Source organism: Lutra lutra, chromosome 12 (genome assembly GCF_902655055.1).
Source record: "Lutra lutra chromosome 12, mLutLut1.2, whole genome shotgun sequence".
Lineage (NCBI taxonomy): Eukaryota > Metazoa > Chordata > Mammalia > Carnivora > Mustelidae > Lutra > Lutra lutra.
The window spans coordinates 86,016,869-86,044,447 of record NC_062289.1 but is presented as its reverse complement, the minus strand read 5'-3'; the positions used below and the strand labels follow the sequence as shown (position 1 = coordinate 86,044,447).

The 27,579-nt window shown below is 47.1% G+C and overlaps 1 protein-coding gene across 2 annotated transcripts in view; it reads right to left on the bottom strand.

The window, feature by feature from the left end:
* Window positions 1-19,705, bottom strand: part of CCDC63 (coiled-coil domain containing 63) — a 42,619-nt gene extending 22,914 nt beyond the window's left edge. For both annotated transcript variants that reach the window (XM_047698172.1, XM_047698173.1), the window contains exons 1-8: window positions 19,591-19,705; window positions 16,220-16,314; window positions 15,653-15,822; window positions 12,693-12,882; window positions 8,873-8,992; window positions 5,056-5,237; window positions 3,832-4,013; window positions 1,948-2,168 (exon numbers count right to left, since the gene is read on the bottom strand). In XM_047698172.1, coding sequence (XP_047554128.1) covers window positions 1,948-2,168; window positions 3,832-4,013; window positions 5,056-5,237; window positions 8,873-8,992; window positions 12,693-12,882; window positions 15,653-15,822; window positions 16,220-16,228 — 1,074 coding nt within the window. In that variant the 5' untranslated portion in view covers window positions 16,229-16,314; window positions 19,591-19,705. The remainder of the gene's footprint in view (window positions 1-1,947; window positions 2,169-3,831; window positions 4,014-5,055; window positions 5,238-8,872; window positions 8,993-12,692; window positions 12,883-15,652; window positions 15,823-16,219; window positions 16,315-19,590) is intronic.
* Window positions 19,706-27,579: the final 7,874 nt, after the last annotated feature.

Genomic DNA, 27,579 nt, shown 5'->3' with positions numbered 1-27,579 from the left:
TCCTGGTGCCTCTCCGCTGTGTGCAGGGCTATCCTGGGCATTGGGAAAGCAGAGGGAATACACATTTGTGCCTAGAAGGCACAACTAGGGGACGTTTGTCCCCTAGAAGATCACCTTCCAGAAGGGAGACATAGGGCCGTTCAAGCTCATCTCCCCCAGCCCTGCCTCCTCTACACACACTGAGCTGAACATTCTCCTTTTCCCCCCAAATCCACCTGCCTCGCTTCCTCACCCTCTGCTGCAGACCCAGGGGCTATGGCTCTGGGCTCCCTTGTCCCCTGGCTTGGGTTGCACCCAGCCACTGGGAGGCTCCAGCTGGAGATTAGTGGGTGGAAAGAGGTTGGGGATACTTGCCCCCTCCCCACTGTCCTCTGACCTTTGCAGATCACTAGCATGGCCACAAACCCTCCAGGATAGACACAGAGACACCCTCCTCCACATACCTCATTCCTGATTCCAGAAACAGCTCCTTCCTCTCACCTATTCTAGAGCCCTTTCTCGCCGGTCCTGCACTTTCCATTTGTGATTTCCTTAAACCTTTGAAATAGTCCCTCTTTAAAAAATCCTGCCTTGATGTACCCATTTGGGGCATGCCCTCTGTTTCCCATGACCACACTGGTACCACCACCTTCATTCTCATCATGTTCGCATGCCACCTGTATGATTATTACCTATCCCAATCTATTATTATCTATTAATAGTTTTCTTTCAATCAAATTGTGTTCATTTTATTATGTTCATCATTATTTTACTGTTATTACTACTTATCATCCTAAATAATAATGCCCATTAAATCACAAGGTTACAAGCTATGTTTGTCCTAATCCTCATAAAAATTAATTCACCACTAGTAAATTGTCTTCACCTATATTCAGGCTACTAGCTATCTGTATATGACCAGTGCACCTGCTCCATATTCAGGAGACAGTGACATTGCAAAAGGCTCCCTTCACCATACAAACAGCACGGGGACCCCCAATGGGAGGAATTATGAATTCCCAGTGGTGGTGACATTTGTGTGGGTCAGGACTAATGAGCAGTATTTCATCAGAAGAAAAGCAGGAGTGGGGGAGGAAATGGCACAAGGAAAGCCTCAGAAGAGGGAAGCACACAGGGCAGCGGAGACTAGCAGCCATGGAGGGCGCCTTTGGGGTCCTGAGAGGAGGTGAACCTGCTAAGGCAGTTTGAAGCCAAATTTTGAAGGGCCCCAAGTGTCACACTAAGGAGTTTAGATTCTATGCTATACAGACAGTTCCAAAGGCTGTTTATGTGTGTTCTGGAGAGTAAGCAGCCCAAGGAGCCAGTAAAGTTTGGGAAATTATGGTCTCAACAAAGGTAAATAGGTTTCTTTACTGCAGGACTTGTCAGAGCCTTTACTATGCTCAAGTATAGTAGCATAGTATAGTAGCTCAAGTTCTTTTCAAGATGGATTGACCATCTCTCCTCAATTCTGTGAAGCTGTTGATTAACAGGGTTCAGCAAACTCTTAAGGCAAAGGGCCAGATAGTAGATATTTTAGGCATTGCAGGCCACATATGATCTCTCCTGTGTATATCCTCTTTTTATTTCTCCTTTTAACTCTGTAAAAATGTAAAAACCATTCTTAGCTCATAGCCTGTACAAAAACCGACCACAGGCTGTATCCAGCCATGGCTATAGTTTAGGGAACCCTGGATTATAGAACATGCCACAGATTACAAGTGTCACTATTGGGGGTGTGGGGGCAGGACTACATTGTGTGTTTGCATCAACTGGAAGACAAATATCAATTTCAGAAAGGTTAAAAGGTAAGGAGGATCCCTGGAGGAATATAGTGTTTTTCAAACCGACTAGACCTCGAGGCCCTCTTTATAGGGCATCTCGAGGAGTGTTTCGAGGAAGCTGCTTTGAGAAAGGCTGGGGTGAGGATGTGCGGGTCCCAGGCCTAGGAAAGAAGAGCCGCCTGACCTGGATTCTCTGGGTCTTCTTGTGCATCATCTCCATGTCATTGTTGAGCTCTGTGACGTATGTGAACCTGGCGAAGTTCTTCTCCTCCTTGGCCAGAAAGTCCTCAACGAGCTGATTCAGGTTCCCGTCCTCGGTCAGCTTGAGCAGCCTGAGGTGGGCCACCTCATAGCTCTCAAAACTCTCACCCTTGGTCTTCCTCCTGTGCTTCTTTCTCTTGAGAGCTAGAAAGGAGAAGCCAGCAACCGTGAATCTGAAGGGAAATCTCTCAGAGCAGTGCTGGGCAGGGAGATGTGCTCCGTAATATTGTCACTGTGCCCTGGGGAGGAGGCTAGACTTTTCCAGGAGAGGGGGCAAGCACTTTCTTTACTCCTTAGTCATGTCACAGATGTTTTACTGAGCATCTACTATGTGCAGACATTGTGCTGGGCTCTGCAGACACAAAATCCCTGTCCCCTGGAGCATGTAGTGGAGGAATCAGACAAAAAGAAGAAAGAAAAGGAGATACCCATGTAAACAGAAGAAACACATCACCACATCACCATGCTGTTGCTCTGGTCACAAAAGAGCAGTATCAGGGGCTGTGATGGGGGAGCTGTGTGGCGCGGCAAGGCCTCTCAAAGGAGGTGACATCTGAGCAGGGTGAAGGTTAAAGAAATCCTGTTGGTAGGCTCAGACCTTGGCAAATTTAAGGAACTAAAGCCAAGAAAGTTTTCCAAGCTCTGTTCTCTCCCGCCTAATGACTGCCACAGCCCCACCTTTCCTGAACTCAGTCTTGTCTCTGATTTAGCCTCCAAAGGGCCATCACAAAGATCTTTCTAGATCTTCCTAGGCACATCTGGCCTGCGACTCCTTTACCTGTTGTTATTGTTATTTAGAGAGTGAGAGGTGGGTTTTCTCGGAAACACACTTTCTACAACGCCACAGTCCCAAATGAAAAAGCAGGAGGAGACAGGAGATGCTAAAAGAACAAAACACAAATACAGTTTCCACGGGATGTGGTGGGGGGGCTCTCTGAAGAGCTCAGACTTTTCAGTCTGTTCAGGAGAGAGTAAAAACAACAGCCGTGAGACTGTTGGCCTCAGAAAGGGCTCTACTTGCAAGGTTGGCCCCTGGCCGTATCTGGGCACTTAAATGGTAAATGGTTCCGTGGATGGTTATCAGACATTCCCTCAATGCTAGGAGTGCCTCACTGTGGTGTGTATGGTTTATGCTGAACATGTGCTTTCCTTCCAGGAGGCTGAACTGGGGCACACAAGAGAGAGGACCCCTACATGGCCAGCCCACAGTGAGATCTTAGGGATGGAGGCTCTAATGAGCTCCCCTAGTAGATACCTCTTCATAAATGTCACAGGGGGATGCTGGAGCAATTAAGCATGTCCTATGTGATTGCCCTGGGAGAAGATTCTGGAAGCTTGTGCCTGATTTCCTCCAGACTTTGCCCTATGTGGCTTTCCTCTTTGCTTGCATGCACTTTGGGTCCCTACCGCATAGCCATGCATGTCACTGCATGCTGACTCTTGTGAATCCTCCTAGCCGATCACCAAAGCTGGGGACCCAACACCCATGTCTGTTCCCCCAGACAATGGAAGGGGAGCCTCAGAGTAAGGACACAGCCTGTGGGTTAGGGTTGGCGGATAAAATACAGGACACCCAGTTAAATTTGAATTTCAGACAAACCGTACATTTTGTTCAAGTATAATTATGCCTTAATTGTAGATAAGCAACAAATAACTTTTTACTTAATTTTAAAAATGTATTCACTGTTTTTCTAAAATTTAGATTTAACTAGACATAATGTTATTCGCTAAATTTGACAACGCTACTCAGAAGGACTTGGGCCCCCTCAGTTGAGAGAGAGCGACAAAGAATGCCTGGAGAGTATACCTTCTTCCTTTTTGGCTTGCTCCTCAAACTCCAGACGGTCATTCAGCTTGATAAGCAAGAAAGACTTGAGCTTGGTCTCATGGGCATAGATGCGCTCCAGCTCTCGGATCTCCAGATTATACTGAGAAATGTCCTTCTGCTGGCGGTCCTTCATGGCGGCCATCCGAGCCATGGCTTCCAGCCTGAGCGAGGTGGGGCAGGGTCTGAGTGTCCAGAGGCTCCCTTTCCCCTCCCTTCTCCCTACCAGACTGGAGGGAATTGCTGCTGATGACCATCACTTCTTTTACTCATGGAGGATCTGGGGTCGGAGTAACAGCCCTCCTTACCTGAGTGACTGGAGCTGCCAGCTCCTAGACCATAACCAGGAAATGATCTTTCTGTCATCATCATCACCACCACCACTATGACCACCACCGCCACCATGACCATTATCACCACCACCACCACCACGACTATCACTACCACCACCATCACTGCCACCGTCACCATTATCACCACCGCAAGGACCATCACCGCCACCATCATTGCCACCAACATCACCATCACCACCCCAAGACCATCATCACCACCATCACCAACACCACCACCACAACCATCGCTACCACGACCATAACCTCCACCACCATGACCACCATGATCATCACAACCACCATTACCACCACCACAACCACAACCATCACCACCTCATCATTATCAGCACTTGTCAATTACTGTGGTCCAGCCAATCCTTATATACATATACTATTTAATCCTCACTAACCCCCAAAGTGTCCTACAATAATATAGTAGTGACAGAACCAGAATTCAAACCCGATCTCTCCAACTCCAAAACCTATGCTCTTCACAGCCCAACTAATATTCCTCTCACCCCTACAAGTATGAGGCCAGGAGATAACCCAGGACTCAAGGCAAGGGCATCTGGAGGAGAAGGCCCAGAAGAAAGGTTTGAATCTCAACCCTCCACTGTTTACCTAGCTCTCAGGTTAAGTATTTTGGCAGCTCAAAACCTTCATATCCTGGTCTGTAATAAAAGATGGCTATAGCCCCCGGGGCGGCTGTGAGGGCTGACTGATCCCCAGAGCATCAAGCACTGTGCCTGGCACACAGTCAGTGCTCAGAGTTACGATGAAGACATAATATCCCTCAAGACACAAGCCCAGGATCAGAGGTGCTCAGCAGCGGGCTAAGAGGCATCTCTGCCCCTAAGGTCTCCCCCCAGCCCACCTCTGCTCATAGGCCTGGGCAGACTGCTCAATAGCCATATTCATGGTTTTCTTCTGCATCAGCAAGCGTCGCTGGAGGTGCTGGTACACGTTGTCATAAGCAGCCTTCTCGTACCGCAGGTCCTCGATCTCCTTCCGGAGCTTGGCATTGGTGGTCAGCATCTTGTCAAAGTGCACGGTGACCTGTGGGCAGGGCTGTGCTTCAAAACTGAGCTCCCTCCTGGGGCACGAGACAGGCTTCCAGAAGGCAGCCAAAGGGTAGGAAGGTCTCCCCACCACCTCCCACCGGAGGTCCAGAGCACAGAGGCTGGAGCGCTGGGTGAGAGGCTGAAGTTGGCCCCCAAATGGCTAAGTGGTCTTTTTTTTTTTCTTTTTTAAGATTTTATTTATTTATTTGACAGACAGAGATCACAAGCAGGCAGAGAGGCAGGTAGAGAGAGAGGGGGAAGCAGGTTCCCCACTTCCCGTAGAGAGCCCGATGCGGGGCTTAATCCCAAGACCCTGAGATCATGACCTGAGCCGAAGGCAAAGGCTTAACCTACACTGAGCCACCCGGGCGCCATGGTTAAGTGGTCTTAGGCAAGTTTCTTGCTCCCCCCTCCCCAACTCCCTAGATTTTAAAATTTCTTGATGACTTTTATACCTAACTTCTAGTTTTTAGCAATGGTAGGGGAGAGGGGAAAAGGTAAATGACACGAGGAAAAAATCAGCCGAATCCAGAAGGTAGAACTTTCTATATCACAGCTGACCCAGACTCTTCAACCGGTTGATGGCTGGGAAGAGCCGTAGAGCACCATTTGGGGCCGGATGATTCTTTGTGGTTGGGAGTTATCCTGTGCTTGGAGTGTTAAAGAAGCAATCTCTATGTTCTACCCACTGAATGCCAGCAGCACGGCCCCCAATCCAGCTGTGACAAGCAAAAATGTCTCTTTGGATACAATGTCCCTTTAGGGGCAAAATCATCTCTGCTTGGGAACCACTGCTGTCAACTAGATAAATTTAAGAGACCTAATGATCACGTGAAACTTGATTGGCTCCAACTTTAAAAGACATTTTGGGGCCAGCTGGAGATTAATGTGGGCAATATTAAGGAAATAGCATTAATTTTTTAAGGTGTGATATGGTTTCATGGCTATGAAAGAAAATGCTTGATCTTTAGGGATGCAAACAGAAGTATTTAGGGGTGAAATAGCATGATGTCTATAATTTACCTTAAAATACTTCAGGGGAAAGAAGGGTGAAACAAATATAGTAAAATGTTACTGATTATTAAATCTAAGTGATAGGCATGTGGGTGTTCGTTATTTTATTCCCTCCACTTTTCTGTACATCTTATTAAATTTATCTTAAAAAAAGTTTTTTATGCAAAGTGCTCACGTAGACATTGAAAAGAAACAACGGCAGAAAATATTCCTAATGGATATAAAGTAGCTTCGATCAGAGTTTTCCAAAGCATGTTCTGAGAAACTTTGGGTTTCTGCAAGAAGGGGGAAGGCGAGGTGTGCCACCAGAATGCAAAATTTAAGAAGATACTCACTCTCCCAGTGTCAGCCCTGCATTTCCATGAGCCTAAGAGTGAGTGCCTCAAATTTTGCATCCTGGGCTCTTTACTTGCCTAGCCCTAGTCCTGGCCCTGTGTTTCTCTGTAGCATGTTTCTGTGGCCACCACACAATGGAAGGGAATCCAGGAACAGAATCATTCTTATTCTTTCTCTGTCTTCTACTTATCATTAAGAAGATATTGGTCATGAGTCCTTCAGACTTTAGTGTGAATATTACTCTGGGACTGTTGACATGCTACCTATCCTCTGATTGTGGGATAAAAATGGGAGGGCTCTCAGACTCCACTGAGTAAGTGGAGGAGGCTTTAAGTCCTGCGGTATTCTGGGACCCTGAAATAACTTTTAGAGATGGCTACCTAATCTACCAAAAGGCACAGCCAGACATGGTCAGGGAAGGGGGTAAAGGGGACCCGTCTGAGAAGTAAAGGAGAAGCACTCCTCTCAGAAATGAAAGAAGGGACATTACTATAGACCTTGCAGAAATAAAAAGAATTATAAGGCAATGTACTAAGAACAACTGTAAAACAACAAATTAGGATAACTGTGATGAAATGGACAAATTCCTAGAAAGAAACAAACTGCTTAATTGACTCAGGAAGAAACAGAAACTCTAAATAGATCTATTACAAAAAAGCACACCTCTGTAGACAAGTGATCATTAAATCATGCATGCAAAAAGAAAAAAAATCATGCATGCATTTATTCATTCATTCATTCATTCCATCAATAGATGTTTGCTAAGTACCTACTCTAAGCCTCACGCTGTACTGGGCATTAATGGTTCTTAACCAAGGGGACCTTCCAGTTTCACTAAGGTTGTTAATAGTGCAGATGCCTGGGTCTAAGCCTTACAGGTTCTGATTCAAAACCAGTGAATCTAGAGAATTACAGATTCTGACTCAAAACCAGGAATCTACTTTTTAACACACATCCTAGGCCCTCTGAGGCATGGGTGCAAATCACTGGGCATGGATATTAAAAAGACACTGCCTGCGTTCAGTCCACTTCCAGGTAACTGGGAGACAGAAATCAGATCCAATTAACTTCAGCCATCCCTGGTTAAAGCCTGGTGGTCAGAGTTTGGGGGAAGCTAAGCGCTTTGTATAGTGAGGCACTGACCAGCTTCCCTCCAAATCAATTCACTTGCCCTCTCTCCTGGATTATATTGTGGGAACTGTTATTTCACTAGTCAGACTGGAACGTGTTTGTATGTGCTCAGCATTCTTTCTTCCTTTCTTTTTGCTTTTTTACCACTTCTTCTCAGCTTTCAGTCCACATTGTTGGATAGGGCTATCCTCTCTTGACTTGGGGGGTGGGGGAGTGATCCAAGGGTAGTCATGTGACTCAAGTCCATGTATTCTTCTGAGCACAGTGATTGGCTGAGGGATGGACACTTGATCCAAGATGGCTCAATGCGAACCCTCCCTGGAACTTGTGATTGAACTCTTAGGAAAGAGATGGTCCTTTTCTGCTGGTGTTTGTTCACATTGGGGGCTGCCCAAGAATGAAGTCATCTCCACCCAAAGGAGATATGGACAGAGAAAGTATCCTCAAGACATGTTTGGAGCACCTGGATCCAGCTATGCCTGAAGGCCCCACTTTTGCCCCTAAATTTTTCTGCTCTACGGCCAATCCATTTTCTTTTTTGTGTAAGCCAGTTCATAATTCAGAGAACCCTGCTTAATGCAAAAAGTCACTATAAATTGAAGTGATCAGGAAACATCACTTTTCTCTTTACCAAGTTATGCATGTCTATGCTGAATATTTCCTAGAGACAATATCAACAACAACCAAAAAGCACTAGGTCTAATAGATGCATGAGCAGATTGCAATGGGGGAAGAAAGTCTCACTAATTCTCTTGCTGAAGGGTAATATTTGAGCTGCTTTTTAAAAATGAGCAAGTTTTTAAGTCAAGGCACTAAAAATAGTCATCCCAGGAGAGGTGGGGGATTAGAATAGAGGACGTGGGGGCAACAGCATGGTGCATAAAGCGCGGAGAGCAAGAAGGAGAAAGGCACCTTGGGTAACAATGGGCCGAGTGGGTAGAACAGGGTGGGTGGAACAGAGTGGGTGGAACAGAGTGGGTGATGAGTCTAAAAAGGCTCTCTGGCTTGTATGAACGCCATTAGTTCACCCTCTCCTGACTCAACCAACAGGATGGGTAGGTTCTGCTAATGGCTCCACAGACGACATTCTCTACTCTGAGCAAGGGAAGGCAGAGCTGTTTGCAAAGCTGCAGAGAACACCTTACATACAAGATTCAAACGGGTTTCCAGAATGTGGATCTGCTTCTGCAGTTTCCGGGGGTCATTGGCTTCCTGTATCTTTGCGAAGACTTGTTTTTGATTTGCAATTTTTTTTTCCATCTGAACAATCTGGAAAAAAAAAAAAAAAGGAGAGAGAGAAAGAAAACCCCCAGCTGTGTTAAATTAATATCTGTATGGGTACAAATTCTACAGATCACTAATGTAAGCATGCTAAAATAAAAACTGCAATGTTCCTTCTTTTCCTACAAATAGAATTTTAATTTCTTTCTTGAATGCATGTTCAACTCAACTACACTTAGCCAGTTTGGGTAAAATGAGGCAATTTAGAGGTTTTGCTTTTACCTGCGCACATGAATTTCACTCACCTTTTGGTCCAAGCTTCTTTTGGTTGGGTTTCATAACACCTGTGGCCAAAAGCATTCCTCGCACACCATGCCCTTAGGATCATTGATTCTGACTTCAAGTAAGTGACATACACTCTTGCCATAGCTGGCAGGAAAGAATTTGGGTCTACCCCAAACCAACGATAAGAATTTCATTTCCCTTTGCCAGTGATTGGCATAGAAGTAGATATATACTCTAGGCCTGGCCAATGAAGGAAAATCAGCTGGAAAGATTTTGCGAAATATTCTTTCCCTCATTAGAGTGTAAGAACCTGCCCCTCACCCCTTCTTCACATCACTGAATGTGATGATATGAGAAGCCACACCAGCTAAGCTTTGGCAGCCATCTTGAGACCAAGAGGATCAGAGAGAAAAAGACCAACCCATCATTACAGAGCTACTAAAAAAATCCATGGGATGAACCTGTGTCCAGAAAGACTTCTTATTATGTGAGAAAAACAAACTTCTATTCTTCCAGCCACTTCTAGTCAAGAACTACATTGCTTGTAGCCCTATCTGTTCTCACGGGTACATCAAACAAGATGGCCGCTCAGATGATCAGGCATCAAGGGAACCACTGGGACTCATAATCTCATAAGGCATGTAAAGGCTGTTTAGGAGTGATATTAGCAGCCAGGCTTTGGTTCAAGCCAGTCGGAAGTCTGTTCTACTTGGTTCTCCTCTCCTGGGCTCTGCACAGGCAACACCCAGCACCTTCAACACAATGTCATAGGTTCAATAGATGGGAGGGCAGCCTCCCCGGCCTACAGCATTGCCTGCCCTGAAGGCATGCCCGCCCCTGCCTGAGATGACCCAGAGACCTCAGGCTCCAGCTCCTCTTCAAAGGAAGGTGTGTGTCAGCACGTCCCAGTGGCTCCTGTGATTAAATTCAACCTCCTATTCCCTTCAGTGCCTTTATGTCAGATGTTGCTTTTGTGACGCTGAGAGTAATTAGGCCTCTAATTTGTCTTTGGGAAGACAAAGACAAGGCCACCAACAGGAATATGTCACCTATGTGAGGTGCTCTCTTCAGCATAAAGGCACAGGCTTATTCGCTTTTTGAGGCCAGGCAGGGCCCGGGGAGGTCCCTGCCTCCAGTGACTGCTAGCAAGGAAGCAGCTCTGGAAATTGTGAGGTGGGCACAGCAGCAGGGGGTTCTGGGACCTGCCCACCCTGAGATGGAACTCGGCAGAGAGGGTTTTTGTACACGTCAGTGAGCGCCATATTCTCTTGAGGATCCCAACATAGTTGGGACGCCTGGGTGGCTCAGTCAGTTAAGTATCAGTCTTCAGCTCAGGTCCTGGTCCCAGGGTCCTAGGATCAAGTCCTGCCTCAGGCTCCTTGCTCAGCAGGAGGCCTGCTTCCCTCTGCCTGCTGTTCTCCCTGCTTGTGCTCGCTCTCTCTGACAAATAAATAATCTTTTAAAAAAGTAGCTTGCCTACTGTTTCTGAGGACCCACATCCCCATCTTTTCTTCAATTTTCCACTTTCTTCACTGTTATTGCCTCTCTCTTTCATTCATATTTTCATTCATCACTGATTATTAAACACCTGCTTGCCAGACAACAAAGGGTATGATGGCAATCAAGACAGTATGATGCTTCCTGCCTTCACAGAAACTTATAACCTAGGGCTGGAAACGAGCTATAAAGCAGAGTTAGTCCTGGGAAAAGGAAGATAAATAAGTATTTTGGACACGGACAGCAGGGGCATCTGGAGAGGAAACAAAGGGACAACCCTCTGGCAGAAAGAGCATTTGGGCTGAGACCTGAAGGATGAAGAGGACCTCCCCAAGCAGAGAAGATGGGGAAGGGCAATCCAGGCAGAAGGAACAGCAGGTGTAAAGGCCTGCAAATGAGAGACAGCACTATGGGCTCATGAAAGTGGCCAGTGTGGACAGAACACAGGGTGGGGCAGGAGAGAAGGTGGGAGGGGCAGGAGGGATGCAAGGCAGCTGGGCCAACAAACCAAACCATTAGAGTTTAGCTCTGAGCTCAAGAACAACAGGAAATTACTGAAGGGTTTGAAGCAGAGGAAATATGGAATGAGAGTTCCAGATTCTCTGTCAGTAAATATTTATTGAGGACCTACTATGTGCCAGGCAATGGGATAGGCGCAGGATGGGTAGAGAGAGGAACAAAACAGACATGGTCCTTGCCATTCCTGGAGGTGACAGGTTAGAGACAGATGACTCCTGTGTTAAAGTCTAATTACCACTGGGAGAAGGGCTATGAGGGACGTGACATGGGATGTCATGAGGAGGTAGTAAGGGAGTTTGGGGAGATCTTCTGTTTGCCCCCACAAGGTTCATTCTCCACTCTATCCCACCCACCCTGTTCTGGACCCCAGGAGGCTGATCCAGAAGGAGCCCATGATGACTCCCTTGCACTGGGAGCCCATGGGCGAGAAGAAAGAGGCTGGGGTATTTATTGCCCCAGCTTGCTCTCTGTCTTCAGGTTCCAGAGTGTCTCCCCTGCCCACTGCAGCTAACCCTACTGGGCTTCAGTGTCCCTACTCTGGGCTCACACCCTTGTAAATAGAGCCTCATAAAACTCTCCTCAAAGTATCTTACTGAGCATACTATTTTTTTTTTTTTTTTTTTTTTTTGGCCAGGAACCTAACTAATGCAAGGGGGATACACTTTAATCAGGAGAAAGGGTACAGAAAAGGCGTTCCTGAGAAAGTCACATTTAGGCTGAGCCGTAAAGGACAAGAAGCAGGAATCAGGGTAACATGTGCAAAGGCCCTGAGATAAGAACAGTTTTTGCATATTTGAAAAAAAAACAAGTGTTCTGCAGCTGAGGGAGATGAGTTGAGAAAGGAATGACATGGGATGAGGACAGAGGGGCAGGCTGGGGCTAGAACACACAGGAGCTTTCAAGCCATAGTAAGGGATAGGACCATTAACACGATTTGATAGACAATTTTGAGCCTCTGGGTCATGGGCAGAAGTGACATGCCACTCCCAGGATGCTGTATTCAATTGCCAGTGTGAGACTCTCCAGAACTCTCTTTGTCACAACACTTAGCAATATTCAAGATGGTGGATACCCCATCCACCTGGTCCCAGATGAGAAGATACAAGAGTCCACAGCCGATCCATGAGAGACACAGCATGAAAGGGGAAGAACCCTCTATTGTTTTAAACCACTGAGTTGAGGGTAGGGGTGTTAATTGCTGCATAACCTAACCTCTCCTGATCGGCACAGTAGGGTTGGGAATTTACTCTGAGTGGAGAGGGAAGGTGCTGGAAAACATAGTGGAGGAATGGACTGGGAGAGTAGAGGTCACAAGGCTGAGGAGGAAGCTCGGTCACTTTTAGAACATGGGGCGTGAGATCTGGCCAAAGGCATCATGGGTACTCCCCCCCCATCCCACCCCCCTCCTCCCCAGGCTCCAGTTAACCCTCCAAGGGAAAGACCACACCTTCTCATCCAGTTCTGCCAACAACACTTTCATTGATTTAATCAGGGCCTCATAGTCATCCTTGGTCTGCAGCAGGAAACACAGCTCCATGTAGTTTTTCTCATTCAGATCCAAGTTCTTTGAAGACTTGATGAGACCCAAAAGCAGAGTGATCTCATCCTGCTCTTCCTGCAGAGCCTTGATTTCCTTGCTGTTGGGAAAGCAGCACGTCATTAACCCTGCGGCCCAGAGTTCACACCCTGCGCCCTGGAGTTCACCTCGCTCTGCGGCTCCAGGCTCCTTAGCGCTGCAAGCAGAGGTAGACAAGTCACCTTCCTCCCTGGAGGGTGGCAGGGGGCTTACTGCAGGTCTCAGGTCCGGGTCTAGAGCTCTGGCCGCCCGGCAACCCCAAAGCTCCGCCCCCTCGCTAGGGGCCTTTTCTTCCTAGGGAACAATTTGCAGCTGTGCCTGTCAAAACCCATTACCTACGGGGGTGGGGGGGGTGTTCTCTCTTTTGCCAGCAGCTCACAGGCATCTGTCTGATTTTGCTGACTTTCTTTCTAGACTTCACAACCAATTATCTCTGGTAATAAGAGCCAAGCGCATCAGGCAGGCATTTTCAATTTTGCATCAACACAGAGGTGCGCGGTAACCTCCAACCTCCCCCAGTTTCTCTATGCAGGGTGCTAATGATTTATGAAATTGGCTGACACGAGTCTCCTCCTCTCCCTCTCCCTCCTCTGGAGAGGACAGGGGTAGGACTGTGGACAAACAGGGGTTTTTGAATGAAAAAAGGCTCGGGCGATGGCAAATGAACAATGGGAAATGGCGCTGAGGCCAAGTTTCTGGCAAAGTCTGGGCACCTGACACAGCAGACAGTGTGGTCTACAGCCTAGCTGCCTCGATGTCCTTTGGAAGCTTGGAAAAATGCAGAAGTTCAGGCCCCAACCCAGGACCTATTGAACCAGAATCTGCTTTGTAACAAGATCCTCAAGTCAGGCATATGCACATTTTAAAAAAGATTTTATGTATTTGAGAGAGAGCAAGAGCAAGAAAGAGGGAGAGAGAGAGCGAGCCAGCACAGAAGAAGGAGAACCAGGCTCCCCGCTGAACAGGGAGACCGATTCTGGGCTGGATCCCCTGAAATCATGACCTGAGCCAAAGGCAGACGCTTAACTGCCACCCAGGTGCTGATGTTCAGTAGAATTTCTACAATGACAGGAATGTTCTCTATCTACTGTCCAACAGCATCCACCAGGCACCATCAAGTGCTGTTGGGCACTTGAAATGTGGCTAGTGAACTTGAAATGTGGCTAGTGCAAGTGAAGAACTGAATTTTTAATCTTCTTTCATCAACTACAAATGTACATAGCCACATGTGGAAACGTACCCCTAATTCTAGAGCTGCTTGTCTTCTAAACCAGCTGGGACCTTTCTCCCCGTCTTAAGGTCTTCTTGGGAGGGGGTCTTTGTTAAGGTGAAGAGAAAAAAAGAGCAGGAGAGTCCACCAGAGTTGGGAGTTCGGAGGGCACAATAAAAGCAAAAGGAAAGTTTGTCTGTCTCATCAGCAGGGCTGGGACTGGGGGGTGAGGTGCCCCTAAATTTAAGGAAGCCTTCACTCTTGGGGGGTACAGGTGCAGGATGAGCACTGAGAAAAAAGCACCTCCTTAAATACTGCAATCTAGGCACCTCACTGAGCTCTTCTGAGTCCTGGCCTGTTTACAGGTGTTGCACTGGAAGAATCTAAGATCTCTACTTTTCCACCCCCTCCCTTTCAGGTCCATCACAGTGAAACCAGATCAAATGGACTGGGGTAAAAGTAGAACTAAGGGTAAGATTTAAGAAAAACTGTCAGAGACCCACCAGAGAGGAGGCTTTTCCTGATGCTCACCAGGGGTAGGCTGTGAATCAGGCCTACCAGGCACAGAAGTGCAGGTTGTAGACTGCACCATCCAAAGGGAGCTCTATCTGCTTGAAAAACAATCATTGATTCCTTGACTTATTATACTTTCCTGAGGGATGCTTCATCTTACTTGAAAAAAAATCCCTACGTAATGACAGTGTTTCCAACAGATGGCAGTAAAGTGTCTTAAGAAAGGGTGCCTTTTTATAATTCACATGAAGATCCCCTATGGACTAGCTCTGTGTGAATTAAATCTACTGAAAATCTGAACCACCCCACTTCCCCTACCCTCTGAACTTCACACAACATCCAAGATTTGTTTCTAATAATTTTCTTTCTAATAATGGGAAGTTTCTGTCTGTATAAACGTTATGGCTGTAGCTAAGGAATTACATTCCTTTGAAGGGAATCTGAGGATATTTGTTTATTCAACCTCAGGGAACGCTTTTCTATTGTCTAAAAAAGCTATCCACATCATAATTTCTAGGACAACCCAATTTCAAATATTTGATCTTGCAGATTCCATAACGACGCACAGCAGGAAACATCTTTCGGGATAGCCGCAGCCTGGTGATTTCCTCCTCTCTGCTATCCCCCCCACTCCAGTTGCTAGAACCCTGGTAGCAAACCTCAAGAGCCATTTTTGTATGCTAAGGCCCAGTCCCCGCCCACTGGCCACAGCTGATTGGGCCAGGAGTAGACACCTGGAATTGAGTCACCACAGCTGTGGCCTCTGGGTGTGGTCCTGGGTAGCTCAGGAGTTGGCGCAGCCATCCCCCACCAGCCAACGCTGAGATGAAGACGGGGAAGAACAAAACCCACATGTAGAAAGAAACAGGAACCGGAAGTTTTCATTTGGGTCCTTCCCTGAGACATGGGCGTCCTGCTCCCCCTTGGGAGCCCAGGCTGGCTTCTGAGAATAAATCCCCCCTGCCACTGAAGCTGTCCCACCTAGGTACCCAGGAGGGCTTCAGAATCGGGTCCCCGCCCAGAGGCGACATGAGAAGGCAAACTGCATGAAACCAAATCCAAAGTTTTCTCCAAGTTCACTCAGTATGAAACTCTGAACATCACTTACCGCTGGTTCGAGATCTTCTGCTGGGAACGGAAGTTAAAGGACTTCCGACTTTCCACCATCTTCCTGAACTGCTGCTTCAGCTTCCGAAGCTCAGCCTCAGCCAGCTGCTCTTTGACCTTCTCCGAAGGTTCCGGGATGGTTTCGGAGCTTTTTCTCCTGTGCTTCTTTGGCTGGGTGAGATGGGGAGAGGCATTGAGCAACGGGTTAGGTGATCAGAGAAGCCTACATGTCAGCTCAAGGGCAGAGGGCAGGAGGGCATCTGGGGGCAGAACTAGAGGTGGAAGATCACCCTTGGGTGATGTCAACTGCTTATCTGTTACACAGAAAACCTGCTCTGGGTTGCCAGGGTAGAGAGGAGGCTGGGTCTCATTATTGCATACTGAAGAGGAGGCCTTGCTGTGTGACCTTGGGTGAATCACTTAACGTCTCTGAGCCTCCAGTTTCTCGTCTATAAAATGGGTGCATATAGATTTGTTTTCAGGATTAGATGAGCTAATATGTGTATTTAGTGGCTATCACAGTGCCTGACCCACAGGAAGCGCTCCATACACAGGAGCTGATACCTACCATTGGCATTTTGAAGGACTTGTGCTTTCGCTATGCTTAGACACCGGGGAGGTCAAAGCCAGTGAGTGCTCCTCTCTCTCTGTCTCTGCAATGTCCTGTCCACATCGGCAAAAGGAAGACAATGTGTGAGCCACACGGCTAGCAGTGTGGGACCCAGTGGCACCTTATCCCGTCCCCACCCCCTGCAGTCCTTTCCTCCTCCCACTACTTTGGCACATGTGGAGGACATGGCAGATGGCTGCCCGGGTGTGAGAAGAGCCTTCTTCTTCTTCTTCTTCTTCTCTCTTTTTTTTAAATAAGCAATGCTTGCCTGAAACCCGTTCCTCTCACAATTTATTATTAGGAGCCAGGCAGATGGTTCTGGCATATTGGTTACCCTCCTGCTCCCTGTGTTCCAGAAGAAGAGGGGGCAAATGGCATCAGGGCAATGTGACCTCTGATGAGTTAGTCCATGCAATTAGTCCAGCATCAGCTTCAGCTAAGGATAGAATGCACACATACAGACACCTGCCTTTTAAAGCAGGATCCAGAGGTACCAAGAGGCACTTTTATCAAGTTATAACTTGAACTTCATCTGGGCCATGTATTCAGAGGAGGGGAAGACAATGTTAACCCTACAAGACCCGGAGGGCTGTGAGATCCACGGCACCCCGACACCCAGACTTGAAGGGCTAGATTTCTAAAGCAGAAACTTCAAGCTTTACCACCCACTGAGGGGTCCTGCAGTCCAGTGGGTTAAAGTATTAGTTGTGTCAATCATCAGATCTCGGCAAAAATTCCTCCTCCTCCACTTACTAACCTTGGGCAAGTCATTTCCGTTCTCTGGACCTCATTTCCTCCTCTGGAAAATAAGAGAATTTCTAGAAGGCACCTCACTAGAGAGCTAGGCTCTCCCTAGCTTCCAGACACCAGACTTCCAGACACCAGACAGCCTTAAGGTACCTCACTGAGCCTGGCACATAGTAAGTGCTCAGCAAACGGGCTGGAATGATAATGGTATTGTATGAATTGTTTCATCAGGTGAAGGTCCAGTATAGTAACTGTTTATGAGGGCTGAGGAGTGTGCGGTATTCCTCTAGCTTCTGGTAACAACACCTGGATTTGTTCTGGGAAACCACCCTCACCTTCACTCGCAGTCATTTTTTGAACCTGGGACTGACCCCACCCCTTCCTATCAGATTGGAATATGTGACTCTGGAAGGGCCAATCAGAATGCCAGATCCCTAGCTTATCTGCATAATCCCCACCCACCCAACTCCGTCAGGGTGATCATTTCAGGGCTGGGAACTTGACACAGACTCATCCCAGCAGAACGAATAGTGGGGTTTAAACTTGAACATTCAGAAGAGAAGGATTTTGTTTCCTGCTGCTCTCGAAACTATTGAATGAGGTAGAGAGTGGCTGGCAACCTTCTTGCCTCTGCAGGGAGCCTGAAAATAAAGCTAACATGGAGAAGACGAAAATGGTGAGAGATTGAAACTTGGGGACATCATCCAAACCCCTGGACTTAACCAAGCCTGAAAGATGCCTCTGGGTCATATCCAGTTACACAAATAACATACTCTCTTGAAACAATCTGAGAGGAGTTTTCTATTGCTTGTAACCAAATGAGTTCTCCTGCCCAAAGTGCTTAGATCCATTTAGCACACAGACTAAACCCCTACCATGTGCTAAACATTTTAGGGAATTCAGTGGTAAGTCGGCCTTCAAGGTGGTATGAATTTTGTCTAGGGTAAAACAGTGGAAAGGGCTCCACAAAGGAAATAAATTTTAATTTGGGTTTTGAAGGATGAATAGGAGTTCAACAAGAGGAGAGGAAAAGTGGGGAAGGAATTCTGGGTAGAAAGAAGTGCCTGGGCCAAGGATGAGAAGCAAGTGGATGAAAGGAGTATTCAGAGAGTGGTGTGTGATCTAGGGTGGGGGTAGAGGACGTAGCAGGATTTACTTGACTGATAAGGCTTAGGCAAAAGATACTCGCTTTGGGACCTCTTTCTATTTATGAGTTTTATGCAGTTCTAATTTCATATTGCCCAGGAGCTTTTCTATGTTCAAGGGCTCTTCTGGACCTAAGTGTATCCGTGATACACCTTTCTAAAAGCAGGACTCAAGTAAACATGACAATCAATGACAGTATGATTCTACCTCTCCGAGCCTCAGTCTCCTCATCTTTTGAATGGGGATACTCATACAGAACTCTCAGCATAAACTAATGTTTATAAAGCTCTTTAGCACAGTGCCTAGCACATAACAGGTGTTTGATGAATGTACCTTGTTTGTGAATCAGGACTGTCAAGTATCAGTTTACCTTGCCCTTGAGTTATTTAGTTGTGTTGTGTGTTTTTCCCGGGGACCTGGAGGCACCATCAACTTCCCACCTTTTTGCTGATACCCACTCCACACACCCAGAGCCAGGCTCCCCCTGGGCTCTCCCTAGCTTCCAGACACCAACATAGGTCTTTCTCTGTCTGTGCCCACTGGGCTGGGCCCACTGTGTTCCCTACAGAGAGCTTCACCCCCATTCTCACAGCTGAGCCTTCAGAGCCCCACCAGTATTCCAGCCCCTGGCTCACCACTCTCTCATTCCAGGGTCTCAAACTTGAGGCCTCTGGGTGGGTTCAACCTTTTTTCCATCCTGTTTAGCAATCAGTGTTTTAAAATGTGAATGTGGGTAGTGTACTCACTCTCCTGGCTGCAGACTTCACTGCTCCCTAGTGCCTACCTAACTCCTCTCTCCGATTCCCACATTCCCTGAAACTGCCCGGAGCTAGCAGGAATTTGACTTTGCCATTCCAGAGAGGAAGCTCAAAGCCTGCCCTCAAGCACATGCCCTCCGCTTCCCTGGGCCTCAGTCCAGCCACTACAGCATCTATAGTCTGGGGCACAGGATAAGCTCTTAGCAAATAGTGTTTGAATGAATGAAGAGATCACCTTTCCCAACTAACATTTAATTAGCTGGGGCAGGGGAGGCAGCCTCCTCCTCTGCTGCTGAATTTTTACAATCTGTCACTAAAGGAAAAGCCAGACCCATGACTACATGGGTCATAAAATGCCAGGTCTGAGAGAGGAGCCTATAAAACCTGAACCAAGGCTGCCCAACCTGGTGGTAAGTTAAAGATGTACTTGGGGCATTAGCCAAGTAGTGGTACAGAAATACAGTTTTTTTAAATGGGATCTTTATAGGGTGAAATGGAAGTCTGTTGAACTTTCTTGAAGTTATTTTACACATTGTAGTTTATTTATGTTTAATTGAGGGAGCTTATGATATTTTCCAGCTTTAGGGAAAAGGGAAGCTTAAAGGAAAGCTTAAAGGAAATGGGCTAGGGGCCGCCACCAGCAGGGGGAGCTGTGGGGCAGCAAGCGGTGAAACTTACCCGGGGCCGCCAGCCCCAGCTGCGTGTCAGATGGCGGGGGGCAGTTCCGAGGGCACCGAGACCAATGCTCACTGCGCGGCTCCGCTGCACCCACCCCCAGCCCCGCGTCTGGGAGTTCTCGGAGCCCTGGAACTGGCGCCTTTGTGACCCGCACAGACAGGCGTTCTTCCCTGGAAGGCTCTGGAAGAGAACCCAAGCGAATGGCGAGAAGGTGGAGGGTGGAGGACTGACACACCTCCCAGCGACCCCTTTCCAGAGTAGCTACCTTCACGACAGTCAGTAACAGCCACTCCCACCGCCACGCAGTCACCATCTCAGGGGCTCCTTCATCGCTGGCACTTGCATTCACACTCTCCTCATGCCGTTTCTCACAGCCCACAGCTTACCGTAGCAGCTGCGATGGGTACACACTCCACACGCATCAAAACGGACCCATTTCTTCCTGCTCTGCAAAACAAGAGAGAAACAATTTAAGACAAAACGAACTTCACCAGCAGCGGGGACATTGCCCATCATTTTCTTCAGGAGGACCCACACCCACACTCTGTGAGTATGACGCAGGGAACCCTAGTCTGACCCAGGTCACCCGTGACTCCTGGCATGAGCGTTTTTCACAGGCCAAATGGAGTTTAAAGGTAAACATTTTCCATACAAATGGCCCCAAAACACCAACTGACCACTTCTTTCTGGGCTAACTTCAAGAAGCAGCCACATTGCTCAAGGCAAATGATGGGGGTACTGGTTTTCTAGGGTGATCATGATTCAATGTGATTTTCACCTTACCATTAGGCCCTGGAATAACTGTAGCTCAGTCACACTAAGATCTCCATTGTCTTATCTCTAAACTCTCGAGACAAGATGTGTTTTAGAACTTACCGTATTTTTGGTTTCAGAAAGTTAATGTGGTACGCAAGGAAACATGTTGTCCCTGATGTTGCTGGCAGCCACGTTGTAACCATGAGGAAAGTTAGTGTAATGGTATATCATGTATGGGGTTTGGGCAACATGTCATAACCAGGCACATTAATGTTTCTTCAAGGAAACATGTGAATATTCATGCCAAGTAGAATGATTTTGGGCAGCCTCCTGTCAGGCCTTGATGACTCACATGAAATGTTTTGGGGCAAGTGTTCCCATCCTTATTTTACAGATGAGGAAGCAGGCTTGAAGAAATAGTGACTGTTGCAGTAAATGGATAAGCCAGGATGGGAATGCAGGGCTGTCTGTCTCAGGAGCAACCCTGAGTGAAGCCATAGCCCCAGACCCTAGCAGCTCTTCTGGAAGCTGATAGCTACCATCTCTTTGATATTTAAAGGGCCACCATAGCCCTCAGCTCCATACATAGCCTAGTGACTCACACATTTCAAGTGTCAGTGACTGAAAAACGATTAAGTTCAATTAGGTCCAGGACTTGTTAAAAATAGGCTCTCCTCTGAAGAATTTACTCTCCCTGCCTTTATGGATGCAGATCTCAGCAGCGCCCATGCAGAGAAGTGTGAGGCTTTTTAAATTAGAACCTGCCAGAACTGATTCTGCTAAAGGATCTTCAGCTCCATCAGCGGGGCTTGGAGCAGAGTGAGATGCCAGCTTGCCAAAGCTATGAGCCAGCGGTGAGAAATGTTGGCGATAACAGAGTCCACAGAATGGAGGAGGAAATTAGAATCAGGCTACGGAGGAGCTGGGCAAAGGCAATTGGCCACAGACCAGGAAGCTGATTGTCCAAATGACTTTTTGGCTACAAGGATCAGACATCCACTCAAAATAGTTCAGAATTATTATTTTTTTTTCCTTCTCCAGCATCTGTTCCCCCTTCTTCCTTCCTAGCAGATCCCAATTTGTTCAGGTAACCAGCCCTCTCCCATTCAGCCGACGGAAATTGATTTGTATGTGTATCTCCAGGGTAGATCTCAATTAATTACTCTTAGCCAATCCTTTCCATCCTCCTCGCCAATGATTGGACCAGGAACACAAATGCAAGCCAATCATGGCATAGCATTCTCCTGGAGACTGCAAAGCATCAAGAATAGGTACATAACTGACAGTGACCTAATCAGACAGAAAGGAAGTATTTATAGTCTGGGGTTGGAGGGGAAATGCTTTTTCTAGCTGCATGGATGGGAACAGGAGGCGTGTTGCCCCTGCTGTTGATGGTCCGTCTTGTAACCATGAGATAAGCCAGTGTGAGATCAAAGCCAACACATGATGGAGGAAAAGGGCCTAGAAAGAGTTGCAGAGCAATATAGCAGGAACTCTGATTATACCATGCCTGAAATCCATGTGGCTCTGTACTTCCTGTTACAAGAATCTGTAAATTTTCTTACTGCAGCCAAAATCATGCTAAATTATATGAATACCAAGGTTATCGTGTGTAAACTGGAAACACATTCCTATGAAGAACAAGAACTAAGAACTAGAAAGCTATCAGAAACCAAATCAGTTCTTCTCTCCACCTCTCCAACTCTGTCTTTCAAACTATCTGGTCTCTCAACCTGACCTCTTGTTTTTATTTTTATTTTTTTAAAGTAAACTTTATCTCCGATGTGGTACTTGAACTTACAACCCTGAGGATCAAGGGTTCCATGCTCTGCTGACTGAGCCAGTCAGGTGTCCCTGATCTCTTATTTTTGAAGACTATTTTCTTTGCTCTCTTTTCCTGCCAGCTTGCTTCTTTTGAGTTCCCACTTTGGAACCCAGTTTAAAAACAAAATAAAACAGAGGCGCCTGGGTGGCTAAGAGGGTTAAGCCTCTGCCTTCAGCTCAGGTCATGATCTCAGGGTCCTGGGATCAAGTCCCACATCTCAGGGTCCTGGGATCAAGCCCCGCATCGGGCTCTCTGGTCAGCAGGGAGACTGCTTCTCCCTCTCTCTCTGCCTGCTTCTCTGCCTACTTGTGATCTCTGTCAAACAAATAAAACAAAATCTTTAAAAAACAAAACAAACAAAAAAAAACCCAAATAAAATAACAACAAAAACACATTGATGTTTTAATCTCAACTGAGGAAAGAGAATCCAGTTGGCCCAGTCTAGATTTAATGTCCACTGTCGGCCCAATCACATGGGGTCTGGGAACGATGATGAGAGAACACAATAACCTCTTTCTAAGAACCATGAAAGTAATCTCATAAATGGGAGGACAGGCAGGGAGGGCACAGTGTTATAGGGGAGAGAACATTGGACAAATTGTTCAGAAATCCAGGTTCTAGTCCTGGCTCTGCCACTGATTTGCTGTGTGCCCTTAGTCAGTTGACCTTTCTGAGCCTTAATTTCTTGAGACTGCCAGGGTCGAACTGCAAACTTGAAAGCCTAAAAAGATTGCTAAATATTTCACTCCATCTATGGGTTCAAAATAAAAACAGTAGTAATCCATAAGATAAGGGTCAGGCAGTCTGATGGGATTCTGACTTCTGCCAGAATGTTTTTTGTTTTTTAAAGATTTTATTTATTTATTTGACAGAGAGAGATCACAAGTAGGCAGAGAGGCAGGCAGTGAGAAAGGAGGAAACAGGCTCCCTGCTGAGCAGAGAGCCCAATACGGGGCTCGATCCCAGGACCCCGGGACCATGACCTGAGCCAAAGGCAGAGGCTTAACCCACTGAGCCACTCAGGTGCCCCAGAATGTTTTTTTTTTTAAACAAAATAACAAATAATTTTGGAAAAAGTACATATTGCTTGGGTGTCCCTAATTCATATTTACAGCTTCAGAATCCTCCCCAGCAGGATTCAAAACTGACTCCATCTTGCCCTTCCTTTCACTAAAGCCCAAAACATTGACTGTAATCTCAGTGGTAGGCTTCTAACATAGGGAGTGATGAGAACCGCACATCCTTCAGAAAGTAATGTGGCCTCCCACAGCAGGAGCTCTAAAAATGTTTATACCTTTCAACCCAGGAAACCTAAATCTGGGGGTTCTTCCTAAGAAAATAAATCAAAGGGGCCCCTCAGTGACTCCGTTGTTTGAGTATCTGGCTCTTAATTTTGGCTCAGGGCCTGATCTCAAGGTCCCAGGACTGACCCCAGCAATAGGTACCCCGCTCAGCAGGGAGTCTTCTTTTCTCCCTCCCCTCTGCCTCTCCCCCTGCTTGTGTTCTCTCTCTCTCTCTTTCCCAAATAAATAAATCTTTTAAAAAAAAGTCACAGACAAAAAACAAACAAACAAACAAACCATAGACACAAAGATGCCCCTTGTAATAATATCTCTGCAGGGACAAGTGGAAATAAGTTAAAAGCAACAACAACAAAAAAATATGTAGAGTGAAAGAAGCCAGACTCCAAGGAGCTCATGCTGAAGGATGTCCTTTATATAAAATACAAAATTGGGGAGTGCACCTGTACAATTAGAAGTCAGAAAACAGGTTATCTACTGGAAGGGAGTTAAAGCAGACATACTGACAGGCAGTCGGGGGACTTCAAATGTTCTATTTCTTTTTTTTTTTTTCTAAGATTTTATTTATTTGTCAGATAGAGAGAGAACACAAGCTGGCAAAGTGGCAGGCAGAGAGAGAAGCAGGTTCCCTGCTGAGCAAGGAACCCGATGTGGGACTCAATCCCAGGACCCTGGGATCATGACCTGAGCCGAAGGCAGTGGCTTAACCCACTGAGCCACCTGGGTATCCCCAAATGTTCTATTTCTTGACCTGGTTACATGAATAAGCTCACTGGTGATAACTCATCAAACTGCATTTTTTTTTTTTAAGATTTTATTTATTTGACAGACAGAGATCAGAGGTAGGCAGGAGGCAGGCAGAGAGACAGGAGGAAGCAGGCTCCCTGCTGAGCAGAGAGCCCAATGCTCAATCCCAGGACACTGGGATCATGACCTGAGCTGAAAGCAGAGGCCTTAACCCACTGAGCCACCCAGGCGCCCCTCAACCTGCATTTCTGATAGGTATCTCTTCTATACATATATTGTACTTCAATCAAAAAGTTTTCTTTCAGAGATGAACGAGAGAGGGTTTTTTTTTTTTTAATTTTTTACATTGTGGCACATCTATTAATGGGACATTCTGGAATATTGAAAAATAATTGCAAATATAACCACCTCTCTTGGGCATGCGCATGACACCCCTGTATCATTTGCCCACCCTACCCGTTCTTTCTCTACCCTTCTCTGCCTGCCCTGAGTCCACATCACCCACGGGCTCCCTTGTCTTCCTTTCAGGAGGGTGTAGCCAATGGGAGGGACCCACAGGAGATCAGCAGGCTGCGGGAGAGGGAGGTGGGGCATCTCTTTCAGACTCCTTTGTTTGAGCACCATGTCTCTGCTGCTGTCTGGATGGCTATCCCCACAGCCCCAGCCCTCTCTGGGCTTCCATCACTCTGGTCCCTTCCTGTCCTCCTGTCAACTGTTGAGTTGATACACCAAAGCTGGGGCTTCCACCTCAAGACTTCTGTTAGGTCAGACTGAATTAAGCATCAGTCATATTTCTTAAGCCTTTATTAAGGGTAGTAATGACTTCCCTGTGTCGCCACTCTCTGTGCATCGACCTCCCTTCCCTTGCCCCTAACCCTGTCCACACTCTGAAAGAAGTCTCTTCTTTAAAGTCCCTTGATCCACTTGAGTGGGAGTTAGTTCTCTACTGGGGCTCTGAGGGTCATGGCCCCTCCCCCCCCACCTCCTGTGACAAGCAAGTGACCTTCCCAGACTCAGTGCTGCAGAGAGTCTGCCCTCTGGAGGGGATGGGAACCAGCCTGGGAGTGAAGCCAGCATTGATTTCAATTTGGCACCAGGAGCGGTGCCAAATCCTTCCATCTTTTTTAAATAACTGAGCCCTCCCCCATCCCCATATGTGTAACCATCCTCTTCCCCCTCATGGCCCTGCTCCCCCACCCAGGGGAGATTAGGGACAGGTAGAGCACGCTGAGCTAGGGAAAGAGAGAGAGGGAAAGAGAAGACTCTGGGTGCCTTATGTTAGCCTGGTGCTCCAAGAAGTATGAATATTCGCCATGCCACCCCGTTGCTCTAACAAAAGACCAGCTCTGTCCGGCCTCTTCTTCATGGGACACTGAAGCTTGCGTGAGGCCAATACCACCAGTTGTCTCACCAAATCCCCTCTCTACTTTCCTTTCTTTTTCCTACTTTTACTGGGAGTGGCAGGTGACCAACTCCAAAAACTCCCCTGGAATTGGAGCTGGCCTTGTGACTGGCTTTGACCTAAAGAATGCACTAGAAGTGAGGCCTTAAGAAAGCCCTGGCACACACAACCCCCCCCCCCCACACACACACACCCTTTTGCCCTGGAAGCCAGCCACTGGGAGGGGCATCTGATCACTCCAAGACCACCATGTTATGCGGAAGCCCAAGCTAGCCATGGGACACGAAACCACCCCGAGGAGCATCCAAGCCCTAGACACGTGAACAAAGCCTCCTTGGTCCTTCCAGCCTAGCCCAGCTGCCAGCTGAAGACAGTTCAGTGGATGGCCCCACTGCCATCCTGTCCCTACACCACGTGGGACAGAAACACTGTCCCGCTGTAGTCACCTCCACCCGCTGAGTGCAAGAAATAATTGCATTGTTTTCCACTGCGAAGTTCTGGCATGGTTCCATGGCAACCGTCCCTGAAACCTCTTTCCTTCTTGGGACTACAGGGAGAGAGACATCACCAACATGCTGGGCAGGAAAAAAGGCAAAGGAGAGAAACGGTGTGTGTCCTGGATGATACTGTTGAGTTGACAAGCTAAAGCTGGAATCTTCCACCTCAAGCCCTCTTGTTATGTCGCACTGAATTAAGCATCTTATTTCTTGAGCCTCTCTCAATCAGTTCTTCTGGTGCTAATGGCCGAAGTCACTCCAACTGGTACAGCAGATCGGTTACAGAGATGGAGTGAACTGATGCTTGTAGGCGCTCCAAGAGGAAAGGACTGCCTCTCCCAAGGTTAGCTCCTTCCAGAGAGAGCCAACAACCCACCCGCCAGCGCACCTTTCACATGCAAACCAGCCAGTCGCAAAGCCTGGCTTATCAAGCTCTTAGCTAACAGCTGTTATCCCCCTGCCCTAATTACCCCAGGGCCAGGGAGGGACAGAGCCTGCACCCCTGGGCCTGCTGTAATTATTCAACTGATCCAGTCTTCATCCTTCCCAGCTTGCTGACCCTGGCTTGCCCAATCCTTCCTGCAGAAATCACAATAACGGCTCTTGCCTGTGTTTTCCCCACACTCTCTCTACCTCCTGCCTGACCCTGGTGGCTTCCCTATGTGGCCCCCTGTGAAATCATAGAAAATATACACAACACACAGTGGACCCTTGGACCACACGAGTGCGAGCTGCATGGGTCCACATATATGTGGGTTTTTTTCAATAAATCACAGTACAGTGCTATAAATGTACTTTTACTTCCTTATGATTTTTAACATTTTTCCCTCTAGCTTACTTTATTATAAGACTATAGCATCTAATATATATAATATATGAAATTGTATTAATCAACTATATTATCAGCAAGGCTTCTGCCCTACAGTAGACAATTAGGAGTTAAGTTTTGGGGAAGTTAAAAGTTATACGGGGATTTTTGACTGTGTGGGGGGGGCAGTGCAGTCAACTGTATTGGTCTCTGGCCCCAGTTTCTGACACAGAACTCCTAAAACCCTTGGAATTTCCTAAGTGACAAGAGTACCAGAAGCATCTTTTGGTCTTTGAAATCCTAACACAGTTCCTAAAGCCTTTGGAATTGACATATTTACATTGATATGTAGTGCTTTTCTCTACAAGCCTGACACTGTGCTGGGCATTTGCAAACATTCATTCAAACACCTCTATGAGGTGGGTACCATTATTATTCAGTTTTACAGATGAGGAAACTGGGGTCCAGGGAGGGTAAGTGGCCTGCCCAAGGTCACACAGCGAAGAAGAAGTGGAGGCAGGACCCAAATCCAGCCTATCTGGCTCTATTCAGTGACAATCAGCTAGCATTGGTCATAACTGACCCCTTGAGAAATGCATGAACTCCCAGCTCACTCCAGCAGCAGCCCCCCCAGCAATTTTCTATTTCTGTTC